The sequence below is a fragment of the Myotis davidii genome, unplaced genomic scaffold (assembly GCF_000327345.1).
Source record: "Myotis davidii unplaced genomic scaffold, ASM32734v1 scaffold575, whole genome shotgun sequence".
Taxonomy (NCBI): Eukaryota; Metazoa; Chordata; class Mammalia; order Chiroptera; family Vespertilionidae; genus Myotis; species Myotis davidii.
Window position 1 is genome coordinate 21,175 of NW_006290306.1, and position 26,379 is coordinate 47,553.

General features: G+C 38.6%; 1 protein-coding gene across 1 annotated transcript in view; it reads left to right on the forward strand.

Annotated features, from left to right (window-relative positions):
- Positions 1 to 6: 6 nt before the first annotated feature.
- The window catches only part of XRCC5 (X-ray repair complementing defective repair in Chinese hamster cells 5), a 39,732-nt gene continuing 13,359 nt past the window's right edge, over positions 7 to 26,379 (forward strand). Inside the window, exons 1-12 of the mRNA XM_015563684.1 lie at positions 7 to 80; positions 3,865 to 3,978; positions 5,720 to 5,903; positions 6,814 to 6,862; positions 7,778 to 7,900; positions 11,452 to 11,643; positions 13,031 to 13,145; positions 13,822 to 13,960; positions 17,041 to 17,153; positions 21,151 to 21,213; positions 23,178 to 23,315; positions 24,180 to 24,270. Of these exons, the coding sequence (XP_015419170.1) occupies positions 60 to 80; positions 3,865 to 3,978; positions 5,720 to 5,903; positions 6,814 to 6,862; positions 7,778 to 7,900; positions 11,452 to 11,643; positions 13,031 to 13,145; positions 13,822 to 13,960; positions 17,041 to 17,153; positions 21,151 to 21,213; positions 23,178 to 23,315; positions 24,180 to 24,270 (1,342 nt within the window). The 5' untranslated portion in view covers positions 7 to 59. The remainder of the gene's footprint in view (positions 81 to 3,864; positions 3,979 to 5,719; positions 5,904 to 6,813; positions 6,863 to 7,777; positions 7,901 to 11,451; positions 11,644 to 13,030; positions 13,146 to 13,821; positions 13,961 to 17,040; positions 17,154 to 21,150; positions 21,214 to 23,177; positions 23,316 to 24,179; positions 24,271 to 26,379) is intronic.

Below are 26,379 nucleotides of genomic sequence, written 5' to 3' on the forward strand. Positions count from 1 at the left end.
TTGCGGCGCTGCAGGTTCCCGCCCGGAAGAGGCGACCCGGGCGCCTGCGGAGCGGCAACATGGCGCGGTCCGGGAACAAGGTAGAGGAAGCGTGGGCTTGCGCATTGCCTGTGCTGACGATGGAAAGGGTGTTTCCGAAGCAGGAATCATGGGATGACGGCGGTGCCAGGGAGTGAGGGAAGAGGGGAGATCATGGTGGTTCGTGGGCTGGATCAGCACGGCCTGCACCGAGGGATGCAATGTGAGAAAAGCTGGAGATTCGGAGTCCTAAGACCTGCATTTGAGCCTTGCCTACTGTCCACCCCTCTTCTGCCCTCCCATCCTCTCACCTCCTTTCCATGTGCTTACCATCCCACCTCTCTCCGGTGTCGGCTACTCCTCTCTACCCCTCTATCCCAGTCCACCCCTAACCCTCCATTCCTTCCGAGCCCGGGCTTTTTAAATCCGTATGAGAATGGCCGTTAGCCATGGTAAGCACCTACTCCACAGGCTTGTACAACTTCCAAGAGGTGCTGTGAGTAAAACAACTTGAACAGAAGGTGCCCTGTTATTGTCTCTAATAATCTAATTTTCTCTGTGCGAGGCACTGATCTAAATGCTTCATTCCTATCTCGTTTAATCTTAACAAGCCCACGACGTGGAAACTATTAACCCCAGTTTGCAGGCATGAACAATGATGAAGTGATCCATTAGCCCAGGTCACCCAGCCCATAAACGGTAAAACTCGGGTTCGAACCCAGGTGGTCTGGTTTCAGAGCCCTGGAGAGTTTCTGTGTTGCTAGGAATCTTCGACCTTCAGTGTTCCAAATTAACAACAGATATTGAAATGAATTTTTAAGTCATTTCTTCAGTATCGGTAGAGTGGTAGTTGTCTGGAAGGGTCACTAGAGGGAGTTGTGTTCCAGGGAGTGGCTCACTCACCCAAAGGCAAGGCGCTGGCAGAGGCATCACAGAGATAGGAGTTTGAGCAGCTGATCCCTATACCCCCTCAATCTTCAGTTAAGACATGTTGATGAACACGATTAGGAATGTATGTGGCCACCCCCCTTTTCTGTATATCTTCTTTGAGCTGCTGAAAACTGCAGCTTTAGTGGCGCAGCTGTTTATGGCAGGTGGGCTTGCAGCAAAACTCGAAATGGATTGCTTTGGTGTAAAAATGAACCCCGTTGCTGTGCTCCCCAGTTTCTCTTTCCTGGTATTCTTACTGCCGCCAGAAAGGAACTTGAAATATTACATAGACAGTTCTTCTGCTTCCCTGCAAGAAGTTCTATATTGTGAGACCCTTGGATACCACCTTTTTTGGATACCTGATTCCTAGCAAAAGGCTTTCTCGTTTAAAAGTAGTTTTTATGAATGTGTACTAAATAAATGCAGCAACGTATTTTGGGACTCTTTTAAATATTTTTGCGTTCAAGGCATTGAAACTGTGGGATGTAAATTTTATTCTCAGAGGAATTTTGTCGTTTATTACCACCTTTTCTCCAAACATGCTATCTTTACTCCAGAAATCTTTAATATTAGTGCATTAAGTTTACTATTTATAATATAAACTAGGGAAAAACTTAAATAGTCCTTCTTTTCCAGGTGTTGCCTGCATTATAACCAAATCTAGAAATCATGTATAACTTCCCAGATAGGAGCTCATCCAGGTTTTCCAGACACTTCTAGGGGCAGGAGATCACCGCTTCTGAAAACTGGTTCTTTTACTGATCACTTCTAAATGTTCTTTCTTCTTCCTTGTATGGAGTCAAACCAACCTCCCAGTAATTTCCATCTGCTGCTCTTATCTCTCCCAAATACCAATCCTTTTATAACACAGCTGTCAGATATTTGGGAGGACTCTCATGATCCCCTAAATCTTCTCATTTGGCTTAAATATCCATTTTTTTTTTCAAACTGTTCCTCAAGTCACATGTTCTTCAGATCCTTCTTTAACCTGCTCATTTCTTGTTTAGTTTTAATAATCTTTCTCCAAGATGTGTTTCTCCGAACTGCTCACAGTTTGTCAAATGTGGTCTGATCAATACAAAGCACAGGTGAAACTGTCAAAGAATGTTAACTATGAAAAGACTTAGGTCTCATTTAGTCCAATGCTGCTTTCTGCCTCCATGAATTAATAGTGAGTTTAAGTGGGAATGGTGAAGTTAAGTGGGAGTCCTTGGGAATCCAAGAACTCAGAGCTAAGCAATATATATATATTCCCAAAATTCACGCAAGATTTGCAATTGAATTGAATTGCAAATCTAGCGTAAATTTTGGGACACCCTATATAAAAGACTAATATGCTAAGTGTCCGACATCAGGGTAATGACATCACGTAGCAATGCCTGGCTTCCGTTCTCTCACTGCACAGAATATAGTCAAACACTGCTGCAGTTAAATATTTTACTCTTTGTTCTCCCTGCCTAATCTACAATAATAATCTGCTTCGTGTTGATATTTACTGCTGGGTTGCTGACAGTTACCTGAAAGAGAAGTCGGGGTACCTCACTGGGCTCGAAACAGTTTAGCTAAATCAGAAAGCAGGTCTAATTAAGCAAATTTATTCTATATATATAAAAGGCTAAGTTGCATGCGCAATACATATAAAGCTCTCAATGGCACCAATCACACAGTGTTTCAATCTGTCATTGTGGATTGTGAATTTGGTTGACTCTTCTATTATAGAGAAAGGGCAAATAGCGATATTAAAATATTCTAACTAATTTCCTTTCAATGTGCATGAATTTGTGCACCGGGCCACTAGTTCATAATAAAGATGGAGACTGGATCTCAGGTCTCCAGATTGCTAATCCAGTCTTTTTTTCACCATAAGCCCTTTCTTTTCTTTACTTGGATTCAATAAGCCATTGACACAATCTAAAATATTTTGGAGGATGAAATTAGGGGGATGTAGTGCTATAGCCATGTCCTACTAGTGACTCATTTTATAATCCACTCTGAAATTATTAGTTGCTATAGTTGTTATTAGCAATTATTAGTTGTTCAAGTCTTCAACTTATTCAGTTAAATTTTGGATGCCAAATATTGATTTTATGTGTATCCCTCTTAGTTTATGTTTTTCCTATTTTCTTCGTCCCCTACATACATGATTGCTATCTAATGACTAGATGTCTTTATGTGGTTCCCTCTATCTGTAACTCCCTTGTTTACATGACTGACTCCTACTCATTCTTTAAGACTCACCCAAGTTTCATATCCAGGCAGCTTTTTATGCCTCTTTATCCCTCCTGTATCTCCTCCCTTATGTGTACTTTAGTGCCCACTGCATATCTCTGTCATGGAACATTGTACTGGTATTGTTTGTTTATATGTCTTTGTCGGCTACTAGAATAGATTTGGTGTCTTGATCTTTATTTTAGATCCTCAGTTTATAAACCAATGCAAAGTGTTGTGATCATTTTTGCATATATAAATTATAGTAGTCACCTATTGCCACAAAATGCATTATGAAAAACTATGCCCTAAATCAGTGGTTTACAACAAAAGCTTGTGGGTCAACTGCAGTTTTCTGATATATTTGGGGCTCAGCTGGTCTGGACTTAGCTCTAGCTTGCAGGTTGTTTGCAAATTTGCCCCCCCTCAGTGTATTCTTGGGCTCAGGCTAAAGGAGCAGCACCTGCCTGGAGCATACGCCTGCCTGACAGATACTTTTTAGCTTTTAGAAAATATTAGGACTATATAAACTTTCTCTATAGTAAAATTTATGTCTTACGTCTATTCTCTAAGTAGAACACTTCCTCTCCCTTCATCGTGCATCCCCTAAAGATCAGTACAGGTTATTTGGGTGAAACAAAGGACATATCTCTTTTTTATTGGCTATTATTAACATTTTTCAAACATTCTTTGGGACCTTGTTTCCAGGCAGCTGTTGTGCTGTGTATGGATGTGGGCTTTGCCATGAGTAACTCCTTTCCTGGTGAAGAGTCTCCATTCGAACTGGCAAAGAAGGTGATGACCATGTTTGTGCAGCGACAGGTAAGAGTCAGATTGGCCTTGAACTTATAACTCATGTTCTAGCTGTTTGTTGCCTCCACTTTAGTAATGCAAGATACCGACCTGTTTACAGTGTCCAGCCTCAGTGTTTTCTGGAATCCGAGGAGTTTTCTTACATATACTCCCATGCAAGTTCAACTATCATTAGAGCCTGATAGTTTTTCCTTCTCTTATTTTTGGTCCCTCCACTGAATATTACAGTTTTTACCAGACACAAGAGGCAATGTTGAGTCATGTTTAAAAGTACAGTCTCTAGAGCCAGATGGCTTAGGTTTGAATCCTGGCTCTAACATGTCATTTACTAATCTCGTGATCTTGAACAAGGCCTTCTACTACCTTGTGCCTATTCCAGTTACCTTTTGCTGGTAACATGCTATCTCTATTTTAAACAGGCCTCCAGAGAGTCCCATGGAACCATGAGAGATGATTTTTTAAAAGATATCCTGTCATTTAAGCATGTCCCACTGGTGTACTGGACATGTTTGAACCCCAGCAGCTGGGACCTTTTCTGCATGTACAACTAGGGATTATAACGAGTTGTGAAGAGACTGGGGAATTTAACAGACCAAACAAAAATGAAGAATGCCAGAATTTCATTTTCTCCCCATGCAGCTTTCTCCCAGTTGATATAAAAGGCTTAATCATAGATGGGAACAAGACTGCCTATTGTGTCAGATACTGTTTTCGTTTTGTTTTGTTTGATTATGAAATGTTTCATAAAAGAGGCAGATGCAGAGAATAATATAATGGGAACATATTTTCCCATTGTCTAGCAATATACAACCCTAAAGTTTTGCCATGTTTCTTTTTCTTTTTTTCTTAAAAAATAAAATATTAAAGATAGATGGGAAGCCCCTTGTGTATCCTTTTCCAATCCTCTTCTTTCCTCTTTTTCCCCCTCTTTTTCTCAGAATTTGTATGGTTATTGTGCTTATTTTATACTTTTGGACATAAGTATATTCATAAATAATACTTAGTGTTTTGTGCAGTTCTCAAAACTATGTGATGTTATTGTATGGTGCATGTAATTTTTTTTTATCAACCTTACGTTTTTGAGATTTTTTCCCTGTTGATAAACATTGCACAAATTTTTTGTTTTTTTACTAGGTGGTAATATTCCATTGTATAAATATTCTATGATGTTTTTTGCCTCCTCCTGTTGAAGGATGGTTCGCTTGTTTCCAGTGTTGCCCTGTTTGTTATAAACAGTGCTGAAGTGAATTTTCTTGCTCATTGTGTCCTTGTGTACATGCTTAAGAATTTCTCTATGGTATATACACCTGTAAGTGAAATTCCTGGGCTATAGGATATGAACCATCAAACATTTTTTTTTAATCTCTGGAAAATTTAAACCTTGAATAGTTATTCCAGAAAGACAGACTAAAATCTTTTCAAATTATCCGTAATTAGTTTTCATTCAGAATTAGAGTTTAATTTTGCTAGAATTCTTCAAGAGCAGTTACCATCCTATTTCCCCACCCTAAATTGTGCTGAAATGAAGGGTGGTACCTATATAGTTCATGAAAAAGTCTGCTTAGAACCTAGGAAATTGTCTTTATCCCATGGGCCATCCAGCCCAACGTACTGTTGTTGACAATGGTCCCAGGAACGTGCCATAGGGAAGTATGGTTGTCTCTCTCCCTGCAGGATAGGTATCTAGGTGATACTATATGGCTTCCAGGTGATACTGTATGGTTTTCAACCTTCTAACATTCTTCTCTAGGTGTTTGCTGAGAGCAAAGATGAAATTGCATTAGTCCTTTTTGGTACAGATGGCACCGAGAATGCCCTTGCTTGTGAGGATCAGTATCAGAACATCACAGTGCACAGACACCTGATGCTACCAGATTTTAACTTGCTGGAGGACATTGAAAGCAAAATCCAACCAGGTTCTCAACAAGCTGACTGTATCCTTTTTCAGCCAAAGAAGACTTAAGAAATTTCCTTTAATCTGTGGAATCATAATTTAGTTTGGTGAGGTTCTCTGAGTCCCAGCTCTGACTATAATGACATTTTTGGCTCTGAGGACATGGAGGTGATGTGTGTTAGGATTTAATGGGAAATTAATCGGATTGGGTTGGGTGCCTGGATTCCAGGTCCTCCAGAATAGAATCTTGCTCCTTCTTTGCACTAGTGATATTGAGAGGGTGGGAGGCATAGGAAGGGGAAGATGTGAAGGGTATACGTGTGTATCAACGATGTGCAGAGGGTTTGATAGTGGTGATGGTCAGAAATGTTTGGACATAGAGAAGGTACTTCTAGAAGAGTATAACATTAGTATTCTCCATGCTTTCTTGGATGGAGGATATTTCTGTGCCAAAAATCAGACCTATAGCCAAATTTTGAGACTTTCATAGGTGCCCTAATTTAAAGGGGTTACTCTTATTTTTCTAACAGTACTGCCTTCCTGATCACTAGGAGGTGCTTTTGTGCTGGGAGCAACTTACAAATGCTACATTATGGCTCACTTAATTTTTAAGAGTGGACTGTTAATCACAAAAATTGGGTTCTAGTCATTGTAGAATGGCATCATAATTTTTGGTTAAATGAGTGAAATATGTTAGATTACCTTTTGGATTATTTTATTTCTCATGGTTATATGTTTCAAGATGTATAGTATGATACATAGCAAATGCGAGTATATTATTAGTGAAATAAACTTTGGAAGAAGGGTCATTGGGAAAGTACTTTTAAATCATCACACAGTCAACCTAGTGTCTACAGTTTCCAACACTATGGACTTTATTGGAAGAAAAATTGCATGTTCTTAGAATAAAGGGACTGTTTGGTCAGATCTTCTGCCCTTAACTAGCTGAGTCCTGGATGCACTCATTGTGTGCATGGATGTGATTCAACAAGAAACTGTGTAAGTGTCTCAACTGGAGAGAGTTGGAAATGAGCCTTTCTGCAAAAATTGTATGGCTTGATATATTCAGTGCACTATGTGACTCATTGTTAATCAAATGGCATGTTTGTGTGGCTAAGGAAACATTTGATAGAATTCAGTGGTTGAGTCCAAATTCTCATAAAAGTTTAAAAGGAGGAAGGAATATATTGGGAAGGAATTTCTCTGGGAGGAATAAAAGTTTGGCTTATTTCAGGTTCCTTCCTATTTGACTTAGCTAATTATCTGGAATTTTTAAAAATACTACGTAGTGTGGTCCATATGTTATTGAAATTAGATGCATAGTAACTCTGGCCAATTTTCTAATTCATTATTTTTTAATTACTGTGCTTTTAAAATATTTGTCTTTGAATACACATACACAAACACATCCCTTGACTTTTAGGAATAATGATTTGCATAAAAATCTCAGGCCTAAATTTGTATTATAATTTCTCAATCTTTATACATTCTTTGCAAAATCTTGCCATAGCCCTGTGAGAGGAGTCAGACCAGGGTGTTTGGCAACTGAACCCTTACAAGGCTGACGTTGTAGTACTTACCTTCTGCCTATCTGAGGCTGGAAGGGGATGCTTTTTAATCACAATGACCACATCTTTACCTGAAGATGAGGGACATAATTCCAAAATACTAAGAAGTTTTGAAATACTATGTTGTTAAAAGTATGAGTTATAACTAGGTGACTAGATGTTTGGTAGAAACTTAACTGAGTATCAGCAATATGTGGACTTCTATAAGGAAGGTAATTACATTTGTTAACTGTACCTAGATTCATTCCTTAGCCTCTTTCTGCGTAGTAAACAAGTGAAGTTCATTTGAATCTGTAGGAACTAATTCAGGAGGAGGATTTCTTAATGTGATAACTCTCTCTTGTAGAGGAAAGAAGTTTGAGAAGAGGCATATTGAAGTGTTCACTGACCTCAGCAGCCCATTCAGCAAAGATCAACTGGATACTATAATTCATAACTTGAAGAAATCCAATATCTCCCTGCAATTCTTGTAAGACTGTAAGAATAATGCTTGTAAACAAACCCTGTGCTCTCACATGTAATGAGTGGGCCTCATTATAGAGCGCTTGGTTCCCATGAGCTTTTGCTCTGCTCTGGGTTGGGATCTGTCAGATGATTGGCCTCAGCAAATATCCACGGATCACTTTCCACGCTCCAGGAACACTTCTGAGCTTTGGTGATAAAGGATGAAAGTCACAGTGAAACAGGAATCTAGCTTAATAGCAGATTGTTCACTACTCTTAAACTCAAAGAATTGATGAATTAAAGGAAAATTTTGAGCATATTCAGTCCATCTCTTGCCTACTTAGAGGATTTGACCCAAACAATGAATGACCAGATTGATGGAGTTCTTTCTTAAACAGCTCAAGAGAACGGTTCCTTACAGTAGATATTTTAGGGGTAGAGAGAAATGTCAACTTGAGAATCATTTTAAACATACATAATGCTTATTTTTAACTGTTTTCAGATCTAAAGGATACACACATATATCTAAAAATAATTTGCTTATGTGCATTTAGAGATGAGGTATATGAATAGAGAGGGGAAATGTATTTCAGAGTTTGTTGGGAGAGAGTCCCTCCCCAGAAACTTGAATTTTCCCTCCAGGCATTTCCATCCTTTATCTTCTATGAAAGTTCTTTGACTGCACTAATCCTTCCTGCTGTGTCTGTAGCCTATTTTTTCTTGTCCTATTTTTGGGGAAAGCAGAGTGATATTACAGGATGTTGAATTATTAGGCTTCTGGGGACACTCCTTTTTTCAGACTGAGAGCTATACTAAGCAGTCTCCAGCTCAGAGTGGTAAGCCTTTGGCTTTAAAATGCCTGCCATGGGGAATTAAGCATCTCCTTGCATGTATGTACCTCTTAGAACTGCTGAAGGGCATCTCCTTTCTGTAGAAAAGTAGTTCAGAATAACCCATCATACTGAAACTTGTTAAAACGGTACCTCACAAAAATTAAGTGTTTTTAAAGTGACACTTCTCTTATTGAATTGAGATTTTTTTCCCAACACTTCAAAAGCCCAGCTTGGCTTCTGTTCCCTGTTCATAATCTCAGGATGCCTTTACATGGCTGAAGTATACTGCACTTGTATTTATTTTTCTTTTTATTGAATTTATTGGGGTAACACTTGTTAAGAAAATTATACAGCTTTCAGGTACACAATTCCAAACACAATTCTGTACACTGTATTGTGCGTTCACCACCCTACATCAAGTCTCCTTCCATCACCATTTGTTCCCCCTATACCCTCCCTCCCCTCCCCCTCTCCCCAGCAATCACATTTGTTTCCATGAGTTTTCTCTCTCTTTTTTTAAAAAAATATATCTTTATTGATTTCAGAGAGGTAGGGAGAGGGAGAGATAGGAACATCAATGATGAGAGAGAATCATTGATTGGCTGCCTCCTGCAGTCCCTCCCACTGGGGATCGAACCCACAACCCTGGCATGTGCCTTGACTGGGAATCGAACCATGACCTCCTGGTTCATAGGTTGATGCTCAATCACTGAGCCATGATCCTTTTTCCTTTTTTGCTCAATCCCTCCACCCCCATCCCAATCCTTCAGTGCCCTCCTTCGACAGCTATCATCCTGCCTTCTCTGTCTATGAGTCTGTCATCTGTCTTTATTTTGCTTGTTAGTTCATTTTGTTCATCGGATTCCACATATGAATGAAATCATATGGTACTTGTCTTTCTCTGAGTTATTTCGTATGAGCAATACTGTAAAGCATGCTGAAGAGGGAAACAATCAGCCTTTTCTTCTACTTGCTCACTGTTTGACCAGTTGTATTTGTGTGTGCGTGCGTGCGTGTGTGTGTGTGTGTGTGTGTGTGTGTGTGCGTGCGCGTGTGTGTGTATGTGGTGGTAGTTCCTTTCTGTGCTACAAACCTCCAGCATATGAAGTAAAATTTTGGTTTTATTGTTTTGTGTATCCTGTGTATATTTGGTTATTCTAGATGGACTGAAAAAATACAGGCAGGACAAAGAAGCATTGTGTTCTGAGCAGGACTGTTCCTTGGACCTAGTTTTTAGGTTCTTCTAACTACTGAGAAAGTTTATTTCTGGTTTAATGCAGGGTAGAAAGAATTTTTATTATAACTCTTTTTCCTGGGTAGCTTCCTGACTCTTCATTTTCCTATCATTCATCCCTTTTTCCTGGTTGGTGTTATGGAAACAGCAGTAGCCTGATGCAAACTCTGTGTCCCACACTCTGCTCCCTGGGAGCTCTTTATCTGATAGGTAATACAGTATATGCAGATATGTCATGCTATTATACATAGAAAAATTAAAACAGGAAGCCCTATTTTAATTATAGCAAATAAAATGATAGAGGTCCGATATCTAGATCTGGTCCTGAGGCAACCAGATTATATATATACTAGAGGCCCGTTACACAAAGAGATTCGTGCAATAGGCCTTCCTTCCCCTGGCTGCCGGTACCAGTTTTCCGCCAGCACTGGTTTTCCTCCAGCACTGGGGACCCAGGCCTTTGGTTTGGCTGCAGCGGAGAAGCCAAGCCTCTTCAGTCTTCACTCTTCACTCCAGCCGGAGCCTTCAGTCTTCCCTCTGTGCCTGCGTATGCAAAGTAACCGCCATCTTTGTTGGGTTAATTTGCATAGTAGCTCTGATTGGCTGTTGGGTGTATTGGAGTGACACCAATTTGCAGGTTTCTCTTTTATTAGTGTAGATATTTTAAATTTGAGAGTGATTCATATATATATACTGTGTGTGTGTGTATAATATATATATATATTTATATATATTAGATATATATTTAATTTGAGAGAGCGCAACAATCAGTTGCTTTTTAGTACTGGAGTTGAGTAATGTGAGCTTGAGTGGTCCAGGGGCAATGTGGACAACACCTGTCTGAGAGAGTGAAGTCAGCATAAAAGCAAATAAAAACTCAGTATGGAGATAGTGAGAAGGTCAGATAACCTGCATGGTGTTTGAGACGAATCATCCTAGGGCCACCTGCAACCCTGCCTTTTCAATTATTTGGTCATTTAAGCCAATAAATTTCTTGTTTTTACCAAATCAAAGAGGCTTTGGCTACTTAACCCCTTCCCCAACAATTTTTTGGTAAAAACATTTCTTTTTCAGACTAATTTTTTTATACTACTTAAAACTGATAGAGCCCCAGCCGGGTAGTTCAGTTGGTTAGAGCATTGTCCTGATGTGCCAAGGTTGCAGGTTTGATCCAAGGTCAGGGCATTTACAAGAATCACCAATGAATGCATAAATAAGTGGAACAACAAATAGATGCTTCTCTCTCTCTCTCTCTAGATGCTTCTCTCTCTCCCTCTCTTCCTTCCTCTCTCTCTCTCTCTCTCTCTCTCTCTCTCTCTCAAATCAATAAATTAAAAAACCTCATAGAATATTGGATAAGAGATAAGATGACAGGTGAGAAATTTAAAGCTTGGAGAGGTTGACATACCCATTTTCTCATAGCTAGTGAGACAGAACCAGACTGGGACCCAGTTCATTGCCTGGCTTCAGAGCCTGTGTTCTTAACTAATGCTGATCTTTTCCTGATAGTTTGCCTTTCCCAATTGGCAAGGAAGATGGAACTGGGGACAGAGGAGATGGCAACTTGCCCTTGGACAACCATGGGCCCTCCTTTCCTTTAAAAGGAATTACTGAGCAGCAAAAAGAAGGTATTCGGATGGTGAAAAGGGTGATGATGTCTTTAGAAGGTGAAGATGGGCTGGATGAAATTTATTCTTTCAGGTGAGAAGTGAAAACCTTGATTACAATTTTCAATTGTACTATGTAAATTTCTCATTTGATCATAGGGCTTCCTAATGTTTTCCTTTTTCTGGTCCACTCTTGAATAAGCAGTTCTTCTTTAATAAATATTCTGATTTCATTAAAGAAATAGTATACCAGTCCCTAATCTTTTTTTTTAGTCTCTGGATAATGCCACATAATTCTCTTTAACTCTTTCTCGATGTATTTTTCATCTGTACCAAGGGGATCAGTCATAGTCTAGACCACTGATGGTCCATGAGGTCCGAAAGGTTGGTGACTGCTGGTCTAGACTGTATGCTTTGAATGTGTTTGGTCATTAATTTCTTTGTTCCTCATTTTAGTGAATACCACAAATTCCAGATATCACCTGTCATCTTCTCTGTTGTTTGGGGGTCAGATAAAAGTAGAATTGATCTGGATTTATGTTCCCATGAAGCAACACTTTACATTGTTTTGCTACCCCTCAAGTTCTCCCCTCTCTCCCCAGTAAGAAACCTAGAGTTTTCTATCTGCTTTGCCTTAAAACTACAATATGGACTTCGAAGTTTCTTTATCCCCTGGAGAGTCTTTATTTAACTCTGTCCATTCTGTACAGATACATGTGCCTTTTATTTGGGAGAATTGGAATTAAATAAGAATTGTAGAGTTGTGAGCAGTGATATTATAGGGTGGTGCCCACTCCATGAAACCCTAGATAGGAGTTCTTATCCTCAGGTCTGTGGTTTTCAGGGAGTTTGGTGAACCCTTTCTATTGTGTGAAAACTTATTTATGAATGTGCTTTTATCATAGCCTCAAAATGTCCTTGGCCCTGAAAAAAATGTTAAGAACAACTGGCTGAGTTGAAAAAAAAAAAAAGATTGAATAGAGCAGTGGTTCTCAACCTTCGTAATGCCGCGACCCTTTAATAAAGTTCCTCATGTTGTGGTGACCCCCAATTTCATTGTTACAAATTGAACATAATGAAAGCATAGTGATTAATCACAAAAACAATATGTAATTATATATGTGTTTTCCAATGGTCTTAGGCGACCCCTGTGAAAGGGTCGTTCGACCCCCAAAGGGGTCGAGATCCACAGGTTGAGAACCCCGGGCATAGAGGAAGATAGAGATGTTTGTTTTGACCTGTCACTAAGCCAACTCAGGTGTACCTGGCTCTCTCCCAACTTGTGATTGCCACATTCCTGCCATCCCCAGCTGTTCCTCCTCTCTTTATGATCGACAACAGTTCACTTCTAGAAAACTAAGTGCATCCTTTCAGCACAATTAACATTTTAAAATTGTTGCTCTCATTGTATATATATATTTATTTTTAACTTATCTTTATTGTTAAAAGTATTACAGATTGCCTTTTTTTTTTCCATTAAGTGAGAGTCTGAGACAACTGTGTGTCTTTAAGAAAACTGAGAGGTCTTCCATGCCCTGGCCCTGTCAACTGACCATTGGCTCCAATTTGTCAATAAAGATTTTGGCTTATAAATCGGTAAGTAGTTGGTACACATATTTTTACAGAAATGTTACCTGGCAGACAAATATGCTTACATAAGGAACTGACAGTTTGTGAGTGGGTTACTCAGTACTGTAATTACTACTTCTCTAACTGCTCTCCCTATTTGTATCCTCTCTATCTTTTAGGAAAAGACATGCTAGAAAAGGAAGCTTTATGAATTATTGCCGATGGAGATTGACTCCCTCCTTTTTCTTTCTCTCCATAATATTTAATCATGAGTTCCAGGCCTTCCTTTCTCTTGGAATGCATAAAGTTTTGTCATTATAGTATCTAGCTTTTGTTTTCTTTCAAATTTTCTTACTGATTTCTGACTACTGATAGACGTCTCCCCTTTTTTTATGAAAACTGGGGTAACAAGATGTATGGTCCTCTTTTATTTTTTCGGTCTGAGGGTTTAATATAGAAAGTGTTTGAATATATACTAATATTAATGTTTATCTGTGGTTTACCCTGAGGGAAAGATGAAATGTAGAAAGAATTATTAAGTAAACTAAAGTTTCCATAGTAGGTAAGAGCCAACAAAGCAATTCAGCTAAATTAATTGTTCTGGATGATTTTCTGTAAGTAAAGAGTATATCAGAGTATGTCAATTGGAATCCTAGCTTTCTCTGCATTTATTATGTATTTATTTTTTTTTGTTTGAAACAAGGTTCTACAGGAGAAAGTTAAAAAGTCTTGGATAGTTGTGGATGCAAGAACCCTAAAAAAGGAAGATGTACAAAAAGAAACCGTTTATTGCTTGAATGACGATGATGAAACTGAAGTTCCAAAAGAAGATACTATTCAAGGTATTACAGTAAGAGAATCCACTTTTGCTTAAAAGAGCTGTTCTTCAAGGTGATAGGAGGCAGGCTGGGATTTGTATTATTGTTGTTTAGAGATATTTCTCTGCGTTCTGGAGACACAGCTCTTTTAGGGGATCATGAGACATAGATCCTTTAGCTCATCTGTTAGGTGTGAGGCAGGATGGTTCCTAGGAGTGCACTTGGGTATTCCATCTCTCTGAGCTTTAAATGTCTCATGTGACAGAACTTAATACTTGGCTTTGTTTTAAAGTTTGAAATTTAACTGGTTATATCAATGTGACCAAAGGAAGTTTTTTTATTTACTCTGTTTCATTGCTTACTTCCATGATGATTATTTTTCTGAGTGCCAATTTAAGATTATTTTTAAGTGCTAGATATGCTCCTTGAAGTAATTTAGGGCATAAGAAAAATTGTTTGTGTTTATTGGGTTGCTTTATGTTCGCTAGGATCTTTGAAGTTGTCCTTTTTATATTATACCCATTTGATCTGTATAGTGTATCTAGATGGCATCTCTATGCCGGGGGCTTAGAAACTAGCTAAGAGTGTCTGAATGTCCAGGAGTTAAGATTAGAAGTGCCAAATGATGTTTTAAGTTAGAAACCAGGTTTATATAGATTTCTTGCCAGACTATGTGCTGCGCAGCATAGGTTTAGTTAGTAAACCTTGAAAAAAAATATCTTTCATCTGTGGTACTGTGTTGCAGTGTTTGTGGATATTTATATGTGTTATAGGGGCAATAGGGGAAATTGGTTAAAGTTGGTAGTGGTGGTTGTGGTTTCTTTCTTTCTCTTGGTGGATTATGTGTAGACTAATCAGTACCCTACAAGCTCTACTAGTGTAGTGTAGTTAAGAACATGAATTTGGAGTCAGACCTAGGATAGAATTATGGCTCCATCACTTGCAAATCATTTGATCCTAGTGTAGTGACCCATCCATATAGGAAGAATAGCACGATGAAAGGTGAAGACCAGGGAAGTACAGGGCCTCCTCAGTGATGTCGAGTATTTGGGTTGCTGGTGTATTGGGCACATACAAATTAGTGTGTAGTAATGGAGGATAGTATCTCATAGATAGCCTGTATTTTCTCTTTTAATCTTCTCACCAACCTAATGAAGCACTCTTGTTACTTTCATTTTATAGATAAGGGAATTTTGACCAAAAGACTTCCATTAATGTATTCAAAGTGACACAGCTAGCAAACTAGCATAACTTGAACTCAAGGCTGTCCTGCTTCAGAGTCTGTGTTATTACATGCTGTTCTGAATTAGGAGGGGCTTTGAATGATAGGCTGCAATGTTTAGCCTTAATTTTGAAAGCAGCATGGCATTTATAGTTTTGAGGAGCAGGTTGTCATTGGACTGTGTTGTAGGAAGATTAATATGATGGCTGGGTATAGGATAGATTGGAAGGAGAAGAGATTAGAGTTGAGGATGCCGGTTATTTTGGTTGCAAGCAAAAAAAGCAGCTCTGGTTATCTTAGGCAAAAGGGAAACTTATGGATTGAGCAATGGAGAGGGAATAGTTGAATATGGTTTGAGTTCAGAGAGCATAGATGTGCAACTTTTGTCCCTTAAACTTTTTGCAGTTACTCACATACTCCCTTTGCCTTTCCTCCACTCTCTACTCCCAAATATGTAGAGTTCTGTTTCTTAGAGAGAAGGGCAAAGGAATATGGTCATATGGTGAAGTCTAGTCTATCTTTTTCGCTATGTACAAAAGTTAGAGTCATTGATTTGCCCTTTAAATAGATGAACCAAAAACCCAGGACAGTTTTCATTAGAATTTTCACATTACTATTAAACAATTTAAGTAAGAAGATGTCTCATGACAGAAAAGTTAAGAAAACATTTGGTTTCGATACCACCCTTAATCATGTGCCATACCTTCCCCTGTTAACTTTTTGTTGGAAATTTTTAAAAAGACATACATAAAAGTAGAAAAATTTTTTAAAAATTAAATATGTGACATCAGATTAATGCTGAACAAATAAATGCTGGATCACCGACTCTGCCTCAAGCACACAAGTTTCTATATTTCTTGGAGTAAAGGTGCATATACTTTTCCTTTCCTTTTACGCAAAGCCAGAATCCTTGGATTTTGATGATCCTTCTCCCCACAAAATATATAACGCTACATATTGAAAGAGCATGACCTTCCATAGAGCAGAGGCCTTGGACAGAGTGGGAGTTTTGTGTGTTTTTTGGTTTTTTTTTAGAAATCAAGAGCCACCCTAGCCAATTTGGCTCAGTGGATAAGCGTTGGTCAGCAGGCCGACGGGTCCTGGGTTCAATTCCAGGCAGAGCACATACCTTGGTTGCAGGCTCCTGCCTGGCCCAGGCCCTGGTGAGACAACCGATCGATGTGTTTCTCTCTGTCTTTCCCTCTCTCTTCCACTCTCTCTATAAATCAATAGAAAGATATCCTCGGATGAGGATTAACAATAAAAAAGAAACCAAGAGCCTTTATTTATACGAGCAACCTAAGTAATAGAAAAAAAATAATAGACAATACAATCCCAGATATAAAATAAATTTAAATGCAGAAAAATATTTAACTTATCAATTGAATGTTTCTAAATAGAAAAGTTTTGGCTTCTTCCATTAGGCACTTGTATGCATTTTTGAGAACATTTTGTTTTGAAAATTTCCTGTGGGCATTTTTCTCTGTGGTTCTCCAGGTTTCTGAAGAAATATGTTCATGTTATTTTGTTTACAAATCATGATTATATTTTAGTCAACCATGGTTTATCTTTAGAGAATAACTAGTTTATTGCATTGGCTATATTCTTTCCTCTAGGCTGGGTAATCATTAGGTAACTAAATTGCAGAATATGCACTTAAAAAATGTAATTGGATTTTAATTGACTCTTTTTGTAGATGTTGTTTGTGTATCTGCTGCTGCTTCTCCGTTCATCACAAGGGATGAAATTTGATTTTAGGGAATAGTATATGGAGGCTTGATCTGGAGTGTGCATGTATTGTTAGTGTATGTGGAGGGCTAATTTCAGCTCATAGAGAATGAGGCTCCGTATGCTTAACAGATGCTCTTCTCTTGTTCTCTAGGGTTCCGCTATGGGAGTGATATCATTCCTTTCTCTAAAGTGGATGAGGAACAAATGAAATACAAATCAGAGGGGAAGTGTTTCTCTGTTTTGGGATTTTGTAGATCTTCTCAGGTACAGGACTTAGTTTACTAATTATAAACAAAATAAGTGACTTTTTTCTTGTTATTATTTGAGATGGTGTGATTTTGATTGGTCCTTTTATTTATAATATGTTTATTTAACTTAGTTTTTCTAAAATGTAGTCTGGGAGTTAGTGTCACTATCTTTGATTGTTTTAAAATATATTTTTATTGATTTCAGAGAGGAAGGGAAATGGAGAGGGAGATAGACATCAATGATGAGAGAATCATTAATCAGCTGCCTCGTGCACGCCCCCAGTGGGGGGATGGAGCTTGCAACCCAGGCATGTGCTCCCTGAGCGGAATTGAACCCGAGACCTTTTAGTCTGCAGGCTGATTACTATCCACTGAGCCAAACTGGCCAGGACACTATTTTTGATTTTTGAAGAAAAAATCAAGATGGAGAAAAGTCAGAGAGTAGATGTTATTGAAAGTCACTTTTTAGCTTTGCTGTCAGTCATAGTTCATAGTAGCCTTAAAGAAACAGTATCTAGTTCTTTGCTATTATATGGCCTTTTCGAAACTGTTATGTATAATGGAGTGTTTATAGGAATGAAGATCTAGCTGGGTTTTGAATGCCAATAGACCTCTTAGAATATCATTGATTTATGCCAGTCACCGTTCATCTCAATGCCCAGCAAAGAGGTCCAAGATGTGAAATTTGTTCATGTCATATGCTTTTTAGATACCAAAGCAGAGATAGCACAAAATAGACACAGTGGGAAATGCAGTAATTCACTGAAGGCCCTGAGATACCATATACTGCCCTAGAAAGAGTTATTAAAGATTCCTGGATATCTTAGATAAAATTATTTGTGAGGTGAATGAGAATTAATCAGTATAAAAATGTATCTTTTCAGGCCCTGTAGGGATGAAGTTTTTTTTTATTCTAGATGAACTCAATTGAGAATTATAATAAAAATAAATACTACCCAGTATATTGGGTTTGAACTTCTTCATATTGCTTAAGCATAAGTCCCTGTGTAATTCAGTGTTAGACTAATTCATTGAAGTTGAGAGAATCTTTTTCATGATATGTGCCAGTTGTTAGATACATTTTTAAGACTCATAAGCTGAAAATTGATTTACTTAAAGTTGATGAGATTTTAATGGTAAGAATACTTTTTGAGATATGAGAATCTCTAATAATTTTCTAACAAATTATACTAAATATGCTTTATATACCTCCCAAAGTGAACTCACTTTGTGAGGTATGGAAACTTAAAATTATTGGTTATTTATGGCAGTGCTTATGAGTCTTTTCAGTGAATCAGAACCTTTAGTCAGACCTGTTTGTACAAACTGGCCCATTGGAAAGTGGTCTTCCTAATTCCAGACAGGTAGAAAAGACCTATTTAAAACATCTGCAACCCTACCGTTTGGCTCAGTGGGTAGAGCGTTAGCCTGCGGACTGAAGGGTTTAATTCTAGTCAAGGGCACATGCTGGCTGGATTCCCCAATGGCGAGTGTGCAGGAGGCAGCTGATCAATGATTCTCTCTCATCATTGATGTTTCTATATCTCTCCCCCTCTCCCTTCCTTTGTGAAATCAATAAAAATATATTAAAAAACAACAACAAAATAAGACAAAAAAAAAAAAAACCCTGCAAGTGTAATTCAGAACTCAAAAAATTGAAATCATCTATGCCTGGCTGGGACTTGGGGAGCCTGTTTAGCGAATGGCAAAGCAAGGAAGAATGAGCTGAACAAAAAGTACATTTTTCCTTTTTTAAAAACTTTTTATTGAATTTATTGGGGTGACATTGATTAATAAAATTAGGTTTCAGGTATACAATTCTATAATACATAATCTGTGTATTGTATTATCAAGTCGAGTTTCCTTCCATCACCATTTATCCTCCCTGTACCCTCTTTTACCTCCCCTCATTCCTCTTTCCTGCTGGTAATCACTGTACTGTTGTCTGTGTCTATGAGTTGTTTTCGTTTTTCTTAATCCTGTCACCTTTTTAAAAGATTTTTATTAACTTTTAAGTCATGAATTATTTTTCTAAATTGACTTTTTGTTTTAAGCTCTAAACTATTTTTATCTTAAGTATAATCTCAGACAGGTACTATGAAGATAATATAATAGTTATCATTTATCGAGTGATTATAATACTCTTGTCATTATACTAAGCATTGTATGTAAATCCCCATTTCATTCTTTTATGAGCCTCTTAGGTAGGTGCTATGATATGTATTTTATACATTAGGAAATTGAGCTTCAGAGCTGTTAAAAAACTGGTCCAAGGTCACCTAGCTTGAAGGTGGTAGAGGTGGGTTTTGAATCAGGTGTCTGATTCCAAAGCTTATGCCATTGATCAGTTGTAATCTGCCCACCAGATGGATAGCCTCATTTTTGAATAGTCTAAGTTTTACATACCTGCTTTTGTGTATTATCTTAACAAATGTATGCACATCGTCTTGTCAACTAAGAAAGTATAAGCATGCACCTTGTAACAGATGAGTAATTATCATTAAATTGATAAAATCACATAGTTTTCAAATTCCCTTACAGTGAGGGAAACTAACATTTCTGGATTGAGCTGATAGTTTTCATTCTATAAAATAGGATTTTTGGTTTGGGTTATTTTTTTCTTTTTTTGAAATGTGAATTACTTTTCTTTTTAAAATTTTCAAGAGTCCTTTCAACTTGTCTTTCTCCAAGTTGTCAGTGTTCTAGATATGTAATTACAGACGGATAAGAATTTAGCCAGAACTTCCCCTAAATGTCTGTCTATCTTTTGAAAAGTCATTTAGGTGCGTTGGGAAGAGATTTCATTAGCTCTTCTTTAATCAATCAAAAACTATTACAAATTCTAATAGGAGGACAAATCTATATAAATGTAGCAAACTAAAAATATAGGATTATTCCCATATTTCTTCAAATAATGGTCCTCAAACGGGGAATGGAAGTGGAGATGGAGGGAATTTGAGTTACATGGGCCTCACACCCATACATTTGAGTCTTAGTCTTGAGCTGCTATGACAGTGCTCATAATTTCTCAGCTTTAGAGGTGGAAGGGCAAAAGAAGCCCAAAACATTTTAGAAGCCTTGCCTTATACAGCATATGGCATGTTCTTATGAATAAGCTTCAGGCACAAGGGCCCCTAGATGAAAGAGAAGTTCTCATCTTATTCAATAGGTGCAGGTGGCAACTCTTCAGTGTTCATTTTCTCATATTTGACCCCTTCGATACTGTATAGATGAGTAACTAAAGGGGGCAAAAGAACACACAGTGTTGGGTTGTTTTGTTTTTTGTTTTTGTTTTTGCTTCAGTTACCCTTCCTTCAGTGCTGCCTCTCTGTTTAGTTCTTTGCTCTGGTCTCTTTGCAGTTCTTCATTGCTCTTAGGACCACTTAATTTTGCTGATAAGAGGTTTCATGATTGATTGTTGCTAATCTTGCTAGTTTCCCCTTTTCCCCTTGCACTGTGGTACTGTACTACTTAAGAAGCAATTCCCCAAATATTTCTGTGTTTTATGTCACTCTAAACTAACACACTATCATCTCTGCCCAGGATATTTGTGGCCAGACTTTCTATCTCAGTTCTGAACACATCCTTAAATCTTAACTTAGGTGTCACCATTTGCAGAAGCCTTCCCTGAGCCCTCATAACCAAACTAGATGCCCTTCTTATGTGCTTTTGTAGCACCAAACTGTAATACTGTATTAGAAGACTACTCTTGTGTCCTTGTAGCACTGTATGTTAGTACTACACTGTGGTTAATTTAATATTTACCTAAGCTCCTCAGGACCATCTATATTCTGTTCATTATTGTGTTTAAAGTGCCCAGAACAATGTTGATGCATATTAGATGCTCATATATTTATTCTGTTGAATCTTAGGTAATATGTTGTTTCTAGTATTTGTCAATGTTTTTCAGTAAGAACATTTTGAATGGCATTTCTTAGCAAACTGTAGCATTATGGTTTTATGTATAACTTATTTTGGATCATAACTGATTCTCTCCTCACTTACTCTTGTAGGTCCACAGGAAATATTTCATGGGAAATCAAGTTCTAAAAGTCTTTGCAGCAAAAGATGATGAAGTGAGTTGACAATGGGTCTTTGAGGTAGTGCCACAGAATTAAATTGTCATTTTAAGTGAATTGTTTGGGACATTTATAGTTTAAAATGACATTAATTATTGTAACGGCAGTGGGGAAATTCATTGTCTTTTAACTCTGAAAATGAAGAAAGGCTGGTTTCCGCCTGGTTAATAACCCATGACTCTTGCATCCTACACTCACGTGAACCTGCCCTCTCTGTAAATATTTTCTGTGTGGCTTCCAAGTCAGAACTTATTTCCTTGGAGATGCTGATCTAAGCTGGAAGATAAGAATATAGTGTCATTTTAAGACTACTTAAGCAGGTCTCCAAATATTTGTATTTAAAACTAGTAGATGTAGAAGGCTTGTTTGGGGTGAGGGGGAGGGTGATGGTGAAAGAGATCTAGTCCTCTTAATCCTCTCTTTCTCCTCACTTCTGAAGGATAGCTGGCTGCAAATCTAGTGAATGGATATTATTCCATTATTCTATCAGAACAGTTGCTGTTAGGAGAAAACACTCAGTACTGCACAGATTCACTAGAGCACAATAGGCTCTAATACGTGAATCCTCCAATTTAAAAATCTGAGTTCCTGGGTTTCTCCTAAATCAGATCCTGTTGGTAATCATGCAGTTTTAGGATATATTGTCAACACATCTTAACTGCATTGTTAACTTCTGCTGAATATAAGTCTGGGTTTTAGAAGAGTGTTAAAGCTGAATATACAGACTTTTGATTCATCAACTCATGAGACTGGATAAAATAATCCCCAAGTAGAGCTTTAAAGTAAGAGAAGGAGAGAAAGGTCAAGAGCAGAGTGTCAAGTTAGTTAGAGGAAGAGAAGAACCAAGGGAGGAGTGGCTCACAATCTATACAAATAAAGAGGTAATATGCAAATTAGCCTGGACACTGTAACACCTCATGCCGGGACCATTAGCATATTACCTCTTTATTAGCTCCTATCATCAGGAGGCTGCCTGCGCCTCAGGCGTTGCTCCAGAGATGGGAGACTGGGCAGAAGTGGGAAGGCAGGAGCAGGGAAGTGGGGAGACAGAAGTGGGGAAGCAGGGAGGCAGGGAGGCAGGAGAAGGTGAGTGGGGAAGCAGGGAGGCAGGAGAAGGTGGGACCAGCCGGAGGCAACTCGAGGGTGGGCGGTGCCATGCAAATTCGTGCACTGGGCTCCTAGTGTATAATAATCAGGAGAGAGTGTTATTCTGAAGCCAAAGGAGAAAGTTCAGGGAAAGGGGATGGTCAGATGCTACTGAGAGGTCAAGTAGAATGAGAGCCAAGGACTTAGCAATTAGGAGGTCATGGCTGACTTCAGAAGATAATTTCAGTAAGACAGGTCAGTAGATGGATTAGATTGAAGAACAATCTTGTGCTAAGCAGTGTCAACAACAAGATGATTGTTTCATGGAATTTAGAGGTGAAAGGAAAGAAAGATACATGTAGTAATTTATGGTGAAAGGGGGACAAAGAAAGATTTTGTTTTAGGAAGGCCGAGACTTGAGTTTATGTAGAGGGTGAGGGTGTGAATTCAGATAAGGAAGATTGACGTGATAAGAGAGAGGATTTAGATGATGAAGTAAAGTTCCAGAAGAGTAAAGTAAATGTGATCAAATGCAAATGGGTAGAGTGTGGCCTTGAAGCGGGTGAGGGTGCACTTTAAAAAAAAGTCTGAGCTCTAGCTGGTGTTTCTCAGTGGATAGAGTGTCAGCCTGCGGACCCAAGAGTCCTGGGTTTGATTCCGGTCAAGGACACGTACCTCAGTTGCAGTCTCCTCCTTCTCTCTTCCACTCTTTCTAAAAATCAATGGAAAAATATCCTCGGGTGAGGATTAAAAATAAATAAATTTTAAAAAATCTGAAACAGGAAGACAGTAGAACACAGTCTTAGGAGTATGTGGTTCCGTTGTGAAAACTCTCCCGTGTTGGATAGGTGTTAATGCTGCATCTTTCTTACTAGGCAGCAGCGGTGGCCCTTTCCTCCCTGATCCATGCTTTGGATGAATTGGCCATGGTGGCCATAGTTCGCTATGCTTACGACAGAAGATCTAATCCTCAGGTTGGCGTGGCTTTTCCTCATATCAAAGACACCTATGAGGTAAAACCCACCGGGCTCTTTATTCATGGTTTTTTCCCCCTTCAGTTTCTTTATTCTAAAGGTGCTTCTTAACTGTTAATGTGTGTGGGAATCACTTGGGTCAGCTTGTAAAAATGAATTCTGATTCTGTATTCTGGGGTGGTGCCTGGGATTCTATATTTCTCACAAACTCCTAAGTAACGTCGATGTTGCTGGCCTGTGAACCACATGTTCAGTTGCAATGGAAGAACATATGTAAATACGAGTATGTAAAGGACCTTCTTATCAAATCACTAAAAGTTAACCATGACCTCCTGTTTACCCAATCCAGGGACCTTCTCTTGGTTGTCATCCTTTTTGACAATCTCAGAACCTAATAGGAATAGATTACCTCTATTTTTTTTATTTTTACAACAGTCTTTATTTACAAAGGTTGAGGATGTGATTTTCTTGTGATCTTTGTGAAAGTCAGTTTGGTCAGCGATGTCCTATTTAAGATACAGGCCTACATTTCTTACATTTCCTATTTCTCAAAGAACTGACTGTGGCAGAACTGAAAAAGGGACAACAAATGACTTGGCTTGCACATCAGCCTTCCCTCAACCTGACTCTTCTCATTTATTGTATTGGGCATACATTTTCCAGATATTCTTTGGTAGACTTTCTTTGAAGCATGTATTTCATGTTTCATATTCTCTGTACTCTTCGCAGCTGTGTACAGCTAATACAAGTAATCAAAACACTGTACTTTCCATGCACCGGCATTGGGCCTTCTGATTTTCAAAATATTTTTGTTGTGCCACTTTCACAGCATTTGGGACCAGTTTTATATTTTTTTTTATTAATTGGATTGTTTTTGCTTTTACCTCCTTTCTTTTTCATTAGTGTTTGGTGTATGTGCAGCTGCCTTTCATGGAAGACTTGCGGCAATACATGTTTTCATCATTGAAAAATAATAAGAAATACACTCCCACGGGTGAGTTTATTTCCACTTTGCTCCCTAATTGGCTCTAAACACAAACTGTTCTTGGGAAATCACCTGTCTGCAGTCATTGGCTGGGGCCGAGGTTTCACAGGATGGAATTAGTTGGGTCCAAGTCGCATCGTACACAGTAATGAAGGTGGTTCATCATGTGTTTTTCCAGTAATAAGGATATGTTTGCCCTGAACTCTCCAAACACTCTCTAGGTTCCCCCTTCTGACTTAGGATTTATATCTAGGAAGCAGCTTGCTAGAAATGGATGTACATTCTTTGGTTGTGAGCAGGTTTGCCCTCTACGGGAGTTGACATAGAATCAAACCTGGGACTTTAGTGTCCTACATAAAATATGTTTAACTTGAAGAGTGGTAGTGCTGGAGTTTACCTTTTCTCTTTGCCCTTTCTTTGTAGTTTCACGGTAACAGTTTAAGTCGCACTGTTCTCATTTCCAGGAGTTCCTTTGAGCTTGGCGTGGAAAGGCCTTTATTAAGCATCTGGCTACAAATGTCAGGGGTTGCACAGAATGAGTCTCACAGATGCAGATCCTATCTTCCAGAGAGCTCACAGTTTAAGACAGTTGTAACAAAATATAGTAGTGGGCCAGATGTAGAGAACATACCACAAAGAACACAAAATGACATGTAGATGTTTTAGTTTACAATTTTTTCTCTGTGTCAGTGTAGGATTAGGGAATAGTGGGTGACTCTCAAAGCTGGTTTCTCTGTGTGTTTTTTTGGTTCGCCTGTTTGGGAGAAGTGTGCAGTAGAAAAGCCAAGAAACAAATGGGCTTCTGGGGCTTGTGTCTTTCCCATCTTCTAGAAATGAGTCCCTCTGCATCATGGGGGAGCCAGGCGTGTACTTCAACATGCAGAAGCTGCCCATGTGTTAGAGTAGCCTATCCCTACCTCTTAATAACCCCAAACTTTAAATGAGCAGAACATTTAAAAAAGAGAACTTTGTTGAGAAATTGTGGACATACACCATTCACCCAGGACCTAAAACATTAAATATCTCTCGACCTATTGACTTATTTTCTGTGAGTTGACATTTTTGTTTGCATTTTCTCCATTGGAAAAATGTATTATTAAAACTGTTTGGCATATTTCCCAAGTAGACATTTATGTAGGGGTGTGCAGTGCTAGAATGGTCTGGCCTGATAACGTCCTGATAGCTTGTAATGGCAAATGAAAAATCACTGCATGTTCATACACAGGTACCACCTACTATGTTGTTTCCGTAGTCAGCTGACCATGGTGATGGCTGTGCCAGTGCCTGAAGCCTCCCCTAGAAAGTCCAAAAATGGGATAGGAAGATTTTATGATAAATAGCTGCACACTCTCTCCTTCTATAGTAGCTGTTCCAAAGGGAAATTTGTAGCAGTAACAGACAGAAGCATAATGGATGTTTTAGGAACCACTTACTCTTTTCTGCTTTTTGCCTAGTGACTCGATGGTCCAAAACTAGCACCTCAACTTTTAGGAACTGAACTGCTGTATGAATTAGCAGCATGAAAGTGACACATGGTAGTTTAAGTAGAAACATTTTTGATAGAGTTGGCTTTCATCCACATTGCCTTGGGGCATGTCATTGTTGACTAGGTCGATTTTTATTGAGGAGCACTTTCTTTTAGGTTTTAGAAGAGTCGTAAAGAAAAGGAAGTCATGTTTTTGCTCTTCAGGATCTTTAGCGTTAGCATAAGACATGAACACAAGTGTGCATATATGCGGAGTGTGCTTAGTGCCATGAGTTTTGTGAGAGGAAAGGGCTCCTTCTGACTTGGGGGCTTGTGAAGGAATCTGCTCACTCTGATCCAATGTTGTCTTCCTGTTAAGCTGTGATATAAGTTATATTAAATCCTTATAAAGTTAATGCTTTTTTTCTTTTTAAAAAATTATATTGATTTTTAGAGAGAAAGAGAGAGTAATATCAATGTGAGAGGGAAACATCAGTGGCTGCCTCCCATGTACCCTCTACTAGAGATTGAGCCCACAACCTGGACATGTGCTGGGAATTGAGCCGGCAACCTTTTAATGCACAGGACTATGCCCACCCAACTGAGCCACACTGGCCAGGGCTTTTTAAATGTTTTTCTCCTTTAATTACTAA